A 10,062-nucleotide genomic window follows, 5' to 3' on the forward strand; every position below is an offset into this window, starting at 1 on the left:
ACATATGACCTTTAAACCTGTATTTATTGATGCATTGCAGATAATTTGAGCACCTCCAACTGATTTGATGTCTGACCTGGTTGTGTTTAGTTTTACCAGGCAGGAGTATGTTGTGATCTCCAACCACAAGAGCAGCAGGGAGCAGAGAAGTGTTTGGATGTTGGCCACCAACACTAATGGGTGGAAAAATAAAGTTTCTTCAGTTTAACACCTTTTCCTGGGCAAACCTGCACCTGAAATGGTCCCTTTGCTCCCACCTGCCCTGGGTCAGGCAGTGGCCTCTGCCCTGTGGGTTTAGGTGGGTTTGTCCTTCCAAGTGGCCGTGGGCTCACATAGAGTACAAAATAGGAAGTAAAAACTTCACCTTGGATTTTCCATACCCATTCCTGACTCAGTTTTGGCTGCTCACACTTACGGCATCCAAAATGAGCTACCCTGTCGCTGTGCAAGTAGAAAGTGGTGTCCAGAATCCCAGAGCCTCTCCTGGAGCATCCCTGCTGCAAGAGCAGAGCTCCCACTGTTACACGTTGGAATTCTGGGAACGAGTAGGGAGTATCCCGTGGGTTATTTCAAGCCTTAAATTGGAAGGCAAACCGGTCAGCCCTTCTCTCCTGAGCCCAGACCAAGATTTATGTTGGGCCCCTGCCTGTGATCCCTGACCTTTCCTTTGCTTTCCTCCCCAGTCTCCGCGACAGTCCTGTGCCAGAAGCTGATGGAAGTGGTTCCTCAGGAATCCTAGGCAGGAAAAGCAGAGACATTCAGCTCGAGGAAACGCACAATTTTATTTTAGGACGACACAAGAATCTGCTCCCTCGCCCCCAGATCCCAGGCCCTGGAGCCCCGCGGGAGCTGCTTCCTGCTGACACCACATCCCAGCTCTGCCTTGTCTCCTGCAGCCCCACCTTCCCCTGGCACATGGGCGACCCTGCAATGAGTTCTTGGTACGGACACGAGCCAGGAGCAGGAATTCCAGAGGGCAATTCCAAAGGGGTCCTGCCTGTCCCATCAGCATCTGTGTGTGTGACACCGAGGGCTGTACTTGGTTCTGGGTGGGCTCATCTGGTTCGGGGCTGGGATGCCCCAGACGAGGATGGATCTGCTCAGGAACCTGGTTTGGCTGTTCAAACGTGCCTGGGGCTGTCACAGAGCCGGGGGGTTCCTGAGCCTGCCCCACCTGCCTTTCCTGGCCAAGGGGGATGGTTGGGAAGCAAAGGTTGGCTGGTGTTGGCTCACACACACACTAACTCACACCAAAAATTGCTGCTGGACACTTTGGGCTCTGTCCACTGGCAGTGGCTGAGGTGAGACAAGGCAGAGCAGAATTAGTGTCAGAGAAACGACATGGGGAGGCCTTGCCTGCCTGTCACCGTGTTCCTGACAGAGCACTCCCCTGCCAGCACCTGGGTTTTAACTCCCAGATCAATCCCCTGCTGTTGAGCCAGTTCTCCAGGATGCTCTTCACCAGAATGCCCATCCCATGGCCCTGTGAAGGAGCAGGTGCAGGTGCAGACCTGAGGGTGGAGTTCCTCCAGATAAACCCAGGGAACTGCAATCAGCAGAAGGCCAAGTCCTTGGCTTGCTCATTCCATGCTTTTCTGTGGACAGGCTTTCATCCAGCATGGGATGAGCAACACTGTTCTCTCCACATGGCCCTGCTCATTGCCCTTGGTGTGGTCTGTGTTTGCCCCTGAACCATCTGCAAGGAGAAATAAAGGGTGGGGTGCCCTTGGCACGTTCCCTGGGGTCTGTCCGTGCGTTTCCTGGTGCTGTGCCCTTGTCACACTATGTCTCTTCTGGAACGTGCCAGAGATGGGACCAACTGGGTCTGGGGTGTAGAAAGGGCAGGTGGCTGGAGCTTGGCTTTCACCTCGGGCTGCTGTAGATCATGGGGTGGTTTGGGTTGGGAGGGACCTTAAAGCTCATCTTGTTCCACTTCCTGCCATGGGCAGGGACACCTTCCACTGTCCCAGATTGCTCCAAGCCCTGTCCAACCTGGCCTTGGACATTTCCAGGGATGAGGCAGCCACAGCTTCCCTGGACAGCCTGTGCCAGGGCCTCTCTTGGAGTAATGATGGGAGATGGTGTGTTTTGCTCCGAGGAGCCTGGCCTGGGGCCTGGGCCTCCTTTGTGCATCAGGTTTGGCTTGGCGAGATCCTTCCACCACCCTCCCATTCCGGGAGTGATCCTTGAGCACAAACCCCGATCCGCATGTGAAATCCTCTTTGGCTGTCGTGGGTGGTGCAATCCCATCCCCTGGGCACACCCAAAATCCCTCTAGTTCCCGAGTAATCCAGCTGTCCTCTTAGGAACACGTTGCTTTATTTGCTCAAAAGCGTCGCCTTTTCAGCAAAGCTGCAGTTCTTGAACACTTTGCTCATTGTGCCTCTGCTCTTTGGTATCAGTTGGAATTCAAAAGCATCTCCCCACAGCTGAGCTGCTTCGCTCTCTGTTGCAGATCTTTGTGCTCGTGCTTTGTGCAAGTGGCTCGTTGAACTACTTTTTCTCCTCAGTGTTTTTATAAACTCGGCCGTTGGGATCCTCCGAGAGCTTTCTGCTGGATTCTCCTTGATAGCGTGGGGTTATTTGGGATGGAGAGGCATTAAGGACACCATGGTACTCGCTCACACTTCGTCCTTTGAAGCTCTTTAGTGCTGGGGGTGTCAGGGCAGGTGCAGCTCCTGTCCAGGTGTGTGGCCGTGGCCGTGAGCTCTGTGCTGTCGCTTTGCCAACCAGCTCTTGCTTCGAGTGCAGCAGGAATAGGTGAGACAATCAGCACATGGAGAACCTTGGCTGGCAGGTTGTTTATTCCATGGCAGCTCAGTGTGGAGATCCCCAAACCAGCTCAGGTGACAGTGTGGAGATCCCCAGACAAGCTCAGGTGCTGCTTCACCTGCGTGAGGTGCTGAGCTCTCCTGGAGAGACAAACCTGCAGCTGGTTTGTGTGGATCTCCAGGGCAGAACCCAAAGTCTTTGGCCAGTGCCTGGCTGTGCAGGGACCTACGTGCAATGAACTGGAGCACCTCGGATCCGGTGCGTATGGGGAGGTGTTTGCATAAATAAGGTGGTGAAGCGTAAAACCCGAACTTTTTTGGCATCTCTTTCAGCTGAAGGCTGAGATGTTTTGATAGGGTGGTGGTGGTGGGAGGTCACTGCTCCTGCTGGACCTGTTTCATGGAGAGAGGACCTCAGCCTGTCACCTCCCACTTGCTCTGCACATTTTCATCTGTGGTGGTGTCGGGGCAGCTCCTGCAGGGCCTGGGTTCAGTGTAGGGGCTCCCGGTGATGAATCCCCAGCAGAGTCACTTGGGATGCAAAGCAAAGGGATTTGAACTCTCAGCCACCTCAACCCAATGTCAATTGGCACCAAGGTCCCATCCACAGAGCTCAGAAATGGGTCCAAACCTCCCAAAGGTGGGGGGTGCTCAGTTTGGACACATCTTTGAGCAGTGATGACCATCACTACACTATGTCCTCCTGGTGAACGTTTCACGCTGGTTTTAAAGAGGAAACATCACACTAAGAAATATTTTTTTATTGATTACCTGATCTTAATGGATTCCTTGACTTGCTTGCTTTGCTTTTTATGAATTTTCATTATTTTTCCCTTGCTGCTGAAGATCTTTCTCATGTACTAACCTGCAGGCTCTGGCATTGATCCATATGCTCACAGTGATCTTGCCAGCATCTCCTTGGCAATAGAGGTTTAGGAAAAACTGAACCAGGTACCAGCACAAAATGACAAAAAAACATTGAATTTGCCCAGCCACAGGTCACATCTCAAAGTTTAAAATACCTGATTTCTTTCTTTCTGGATTCATTGACCCCCAGAGTTCCCCTCCACCAGAGCTTGGTGACATGGCTGGAAGAGGTTGGGTTATTTTCTCCTGGAGGTTTGGGAGATAAATGAGCGAAGGGATAAAACTGAATTTCCTTTGCTAAAGAAAACACAGTAAAGTAGATTCTCCAATGGGAGAAACTGCTTCCAACAGCATCTGCTGTCCAGAGTGGCAGCCTGTCCCTTAGATCAGCATCAACAGTATCTGCTGCCCTCGACTTGCCCTGGTCAGCTGGATTTTGGTATGGAAAGGGGAAAACTCATCCTTGTGAAAGGCCTTCTTGCTGCTTGTTTTCCTCAAACGTGGAATGAAATGTGTCAGGGAGGGCGAGGGGAGCAACAGAGACTTCACAGAAAATTCCTTGTCCTTCCCAGCACTGGATGTGGGATATTTGTGTTGTTTCTCTGTTGGCTTCTCTTTGGAGCCCGTGATCAGTCACGGCTGCGATGCACTGAGGGAGATAAACCCTTCCCACAAAGGGCGCTGCAACCACAGGGACCTGGACGAGGTTCCACGTGAACCTATTTCATATGAGTGTCCTGCAAGTACAGCTGGAGCCATTGTGTCCATGGAATCAGGGAATCATTCCGGTTGGAAAAGACCTTTAAGATCATTGAGTCCGACCGTGGGGCCGTGGCTGCTCTGCAGTGACCCCGTGGTCCTTGTACCAACCCCCACCTTCAGTTATTGCCCTTAACTTGTTTTTAAGGATTTAGCCTCCCAGGCAGGCAGTTGTTTTGGGTGTTCACAGAATAGCATCCTGCAGGGATTGCTAAACAGAGCAGGAGCTGATGGCCAGGCACTTCCGTGCCCGTTGGGTTCCTCTTTCTAAATGAGAGACCTGCTTCCGACCAGGAGGGGACCCAGCCCTGCTCAGCCCTGCAAAATGCTCCAAAATCTGGGGAATTTATGTCATCCTGGGTGGATTTTTTTTATGATTCTTTTTTTCCCAGCTTCCTGCAGAATTTGCAGTATTTTCCACCTCAGACACCACGTTCTGGTAAACAACGCTTTTGTTTTCAGCGGCTCCCTCTGTGGCTCCGGAGTTCAAAGGGACTCTGGCACAGTTGAACAAACTTTAAAGACCCTTCAACTGGATTGAAACTCCTGAGGAGTGGCTTTGTTGCCCTCCGAGGCGTGTCCCAGTGGGTGGCTCAGGCATTGGGCTCTTCCAGGGGTTCCTCCATGGTGGGTCTGAGTGGGAGCGGAGCCCTCAAGGAGAAGTGGTGTTGGAACAGAGCTTTTCCCTGTAGCTGTGACTTCTCAGCCATGGAGAGATGTTCAGAGTGGCAGAGTCCCAGTCTGGCTGTGGGGAATCCCAGGGAATGTTTCCAGTCAGTCTGGGAAGGTACCCGTGCCTTCAGCCGAGGTGACAGTGTCCTTGGGCTTTAATATAAAATAAAAATCAAAAAAAAAAAAAAAAATAAGGAAACTGCCAAATGTTGTCATTACACAACACTCTGGCTGGTCAGGGTGTTCCTGTGGGATGGCAGCTTTTCCATCCCCCCGTTGTGCAACTCCATCGCTAACGAATCCAAGGGGAGGGAGGGTGATTGGGAAAGGGCTGGAATGAAGCTCCCTCCCGGAGCTTGGGAAAGGGCAGCCCAGTGGGCAGATGGCTCGGGTTCCCCCGGGGCTGGTGCCGGGGCTGTGCCACGAGGTCTGTGCCACGACCCCGGCACAGCCCCCACGCTGAATGGTCGCCTTGTGCCAGCCCTGGAACATCTCTGGCTGAGGGATGGGCCGGCACAGCCTGAGCCAGGGCTTGGCTGCCAACCAGGGAGATCCCTGCAGCGATGGGAATCTGCTCCTTCCTCCATGCCAGGGCATCCCAGGAGACCTCAGCATTGAGGGATGCTCGGGGGGGTTCCAGTTCGGGTGGCTTCTTGAGGAATTCCAGGATTATGCTGGGTTTGCCTGTACTTGAGGAGTTTCTTCCCAGTTTTCACACTCCAAACTGGACCTGGGAGCTGGGTGGGGGTGTGTGTGATGATGCTGGGCTTGGTGGCACCGGGAGCTCCCAGTTTGGTGCAGATGATACACGAGATGTGGTGGTAGGAAACGTGGCTCGGGGTCGGCCATCCCTAAGGATCCGAAATCCAGAGGATTATCTCTTTGCTTTGCCCCCTCCCCGTCCCTCACATGAGAAGGGGTGTTGCTTCCTCCAGCTGTTGAAGTGTTAATGAGAGAAATAAAAGTATTTTTTTAAACACTGAATTAATTTCTAAACTGCCTAAAAGAGACTTTATAGCTATACCTGAGTTATTCCCGGGGGGTGACGTCCAGCTCAGCCCAGGGGATCTCCCACATCCAGCAGGATGTGGGGCTGCAGCTCCTGCGCTGGGATTGATGTCACACGGAGGGAAAAACATCCTTCCTTGTTCAGGGGACAGGGAGAGATCTGTGTCCCACCTAAACCCTTCCAAAGGGAGGATTCAGAGTGGCTCCCAGACCTCGCCCTGACCCACAGAACAAAGGGTGACATTCACCCCTGGTGCAGAATCTGACTTTTCAGAGATATTTTTCTTTGTACTTTTGTTGTTGGTTTTTTTATTTTAAACACACACACAAACACTCGAGAGCTTAACACAAACACAAGAAAACCTAGATCTGATTGACAATTTTGTTATATTTGGTTGCTTTAAAAAAAAACTATTTTACTAATTTAAATGTTGCTGTAGATGACAATTCTATTTATTTTAAGGGGTAAATATCTTTTAGTCTTAATACTTCTCCAGTAAGCGCTGTTTATTCCCAATGTTTGTGTTCCTGGCAACACAGCTATTCCACTGGTCAGCCAGTAGTTCCTGAATCCAATGGCCTTGTAAAACAAGATGTCTCTTGCAATGTATTTTTTGTAGTATTTCTTGATTCTTTTATGTCTGTGGTTTAACAAATCTGTTGAATGTTTGGGTTGTTCTATGTTTTGGGTTGTTTTGTTTTGTTTTTTTAACAAAGAAAGCTGAATTACAACTCTCTTGTTGCTGGTCTTTGCCTCTAAACCTTTTCTTTTACGTGAGGTGGCCTTGTTTATCCCACATTCCTCAGCACCTGAGCCCTGGGTTTCCAGGTGTTCCTCTTGCAGATGGATTTAGGAGCATGGCATCATCCAGGCCTCCATCACCATCCTCCTTTTGGAAATTCCAGAGAACTTCTCTGTTTTTGCCTGTGTTAAAACCAAGGGAGTGGGAAAGGGGGTGGGGCTTTGGGCATGAGGTGGGAGCAGAGGATGGAGGTCCCAGGTCCCAGGGTGGATCTCAAGTGATGCCCAAATGGGCTGAGTAGATGTTACACACAAATTTCATACTGAATTTAGGTGCCACAGTCAACCAATGTCTTGAACAAGGAGAGAATTCATGAGAAAAAGGCAATTCTTGATTTACTCCCGAGTGTTGTGGCTGTTTTGGGAAGTAACACTGGAAGAGAGAATCTGCTCAAGCCCAACCACCTCATAAAACCAAACCCTGGGACCACAGTAGCATTTAACTAAATATTTATTTATAAAAGGAGGAAGGTGGAGATGAGGAAATGAGAATGGAGTTACAAGAACCCTGTGTGTGACAGGGCTCTCCCAGAGGCCCTTCCAGGGGCTCTCCCAGATGGGATTAGAGGCTCTTAGTGAAGGAATTAAAGTAATCTAAGAAAAACATCTCCACAAGCCAGCGTGGAATAGCCTGTCCATCAGTGATTTAAAAGATACCATTCCAAAAGTGACAGTTGTGGCCAAAGAAGGAAACCAGGGGAGAGAATAAACTCTGGCAAATTAAATATAAAACCTCAGTAAGACAAGTCAGCAGGACACTCAGCAGTGGGACATGGCACATGGAGGAGCAGGGCCAGGACACCCTGGGATGCCTGGCGGGGCCATGGAGGGAAAAGCACTTTACCAGGCAGATAGGGCAGTAGCACAGAGATGAAATGAGTTACTCATCAAACATCCATGTTTGCTACAGGCTCATTTGGAAAAATTCCCGTGCTGGAGCATTGCTTCCCAGGGAGCAAGCCCAAGGAACTGCTGCCAGAGGAAGCGTGGTGGTTGGGAGCAAAGCTCCAGCTGTAGGGTCCTGAGGCCTTCCAGAGCACATCTGGAGCTTCCAGCAGGTGTGTGCAGCCACTGCCCAACACTGCGATGCCCTGGGGGTGGAAGGTGGAAAACATGGTGCTGGTACTCCAGGAGCAGCCAGAGGGCTTCCAACAGGTTGTAGTGGGGAATACAATGAGCAGAGACATGGAGAGGAGCATCCTGGGGGGAAGACACACAGCTTTCCTACAGGGAGGTCCATCTTCAGCAGACCACTGAGCTCCCAGTATCTCCATCCTTGGCTTTTCAGCAGGCTCAGGACTCACTGAGCTTCCCATGGGGTTTGAAAAGGGGAATTATATTGGTAAAAATCGTTTGGGAGAGAGGGAACAAGTAAAAGTAGTTACTAATGGAGGGAGGTGTCTGCAGAGCTTTGCCTGTGGATCTTCTCCAGGCTCAGGCCAGTCCAGCACACAGGATCTGGAAAAGGAGACAGGCAGGGTGGCAAAGGCTGGGGAATGGGTATTGTCAGGCTCATGAAACAAAAAGGGAGTGAGAATGAAAAAGAAAATTCCCAGTAATGCTGCTCCATGCTCCTGCCTGAGCACTGGGCTGGTCCAGCCACCCCTCCAGGCCTGGGCTGTGGGTGGGAAGCGGGAGAGGCCTCGGACAGCCAGACAAAGGCAGGAAGTGTTGTTTGCTCCCAGCCTCGTTAATCATGCGCTCGGTGTCAGGGGATGTTGCTGAGACCACTTTTATGTGAGCACTAAAGTTCAAAAAGCCCAGATGAAAGGGTTTGTTATTGACTGCAGGAGCCCTGGTGCAGCCTCAAGGAACAGTCTGTGAGTCCAGGGAAAACCTGGGCAGGGATCAGACCTCATGTTTCATATGAGCTTTCCCTGAAGGTCACTGTTGTTGGCTGCTGGAGACGTGGTCCTTTGGCCATGGCTGCCCCACAGTTGACCTTTCCTTGGTGCCACTGTGGCAGCTGTGCCTGCACAGAATCATGGAATCATGGAATGCTTTGGGTTGGAAGTGACCTTAAAGCTCATCTAGTTCCAACTAGACCAGGTTGCTCCAAGCCCCATCCAACCTGGCCTGGAACACTTCCAGGGATGGTGCAGCTGCACCTTCTCTGGGCAAACTCATCCCAGAGAATGAACACTGATTCTTCAATGGTGCCAAGGGTGGCAGAGGAATCCTCGTGGTGGGATTTGCCCAGGAAGAACTCATGGCATGGGAGCCACACGTGACCCAGCGCTGTCCAGACACGGCCTCAGCTCCGGCCTTGTGGCTGCTGGGCTTTGTCCTGACAGCTGGAGGTGATGGGAGAGAGAAAACAGCCCTCTGGAAGACACACAGGCAGCAAGACTGAGTCTTCCACCCTCAAACCCAAAACATGACGTTTTTCCCCCCAAACCCAGGATCAGCTGTGAGGGAGTGACACGGAGAGCAGGATGGGAGCTGTCACCAAGGAAGGGAGAGCCCTCGGAGCAGCAGGTGGAAATGGCCCTGAGAACTGGAGGCACCCCAGCAAAAAGCCATAAAACTGTTGTTTGTTTGAAGATTTGTGTGGAAGATGAAAGGCACTGAATATGTTTGGGTTGGGAAGAAGCCACTAAGGGGTGTGACACAGGCTGGGAACAGCTTCAAGGGTGCACATCTAAATCAAAGCAAGGAGCTGACAAGGAATCGTGGATGGAACTAATAAAGGGATCCTCCGGGGCAGAGAAATTAATTCAGTGAGAACAAGATACAGGTATGAGGAAAATTGGATAAAAGGGGAATTGATGCACCCAACAAAATTGCTCCCTAAATATGGAGGCAATGGAAGTTTTGCCTGGAAGGTTTTTTTTTTAATCATGTTTTAAAGGAGTTGCTAATATTTAACCTATTGTGCAAAAGCCATGAAATAAAGGTGTCCCTTCAGCACGTGCTGATTTTGCTGGAGACCTTTTTTAGGTATCAGAGTTCAGTGGCACAGGATTTGTGGAAAAGTGGGTGTTGGAGATCTTTAATAAAAGAATGTCTCCAACCCCCTGATTCCAGACCTTGAAATATGTCAGAGGAATTTTATACAGATAACTATAAGTTTTTTTTCCCCTGGCATAATTACTGAATATGCAAATTGCCTGCCTGTCTTGGACTGCCCTTGCTCAGGTTGGGGGTGGATGGCACAGGAGATGGAGGTGTGGGCAGGGAAGA

General features: G+C 50.8%; 1 protein-coding gene across 1 annotated transcript in view; it reads left to right on the forward strand.

Annotated features, from left to right (window-relative positions):
• SLC7A5 (solute carrier family 7 member 5) overlaps positions 1 to 6,809 on the forward strand; it is a 38,896-nt gene extending 32,087 nt beyond the window's left edge. Inside the window, exon 10 of the mRNA XM_050311718.1 lies at positions 684 to 6,809. Coding sequence (XP_050167675.1) covers positions 684 to 739 — 56 coding nt within the window. The 3' untranslated portion in view covers positions 740 to 6,809. The remainder of the gene's footprint in view (positions 1 to 683) is intronic.
• The last annotated feature ends 3,253 nt before the right edge of the window (positions 6,810 to 10,062 follow it).

Source organism: Myiozetetes cayanensis, unplaced genomic scaffold (assembly GCF_022539395.1).
Source record: "Myiozetetes cayanensis isolate MyiCay16 unplaced genomic scaffold, myiCay2020 scf16, whole genome shotgun sequence".
Lineage (NCBI taxonomy): Eukaryota > Metazoa > Chordata > Aves > Passeriformes > Tyrannidae > Myiozetetes > Myiozetetes cayanensis.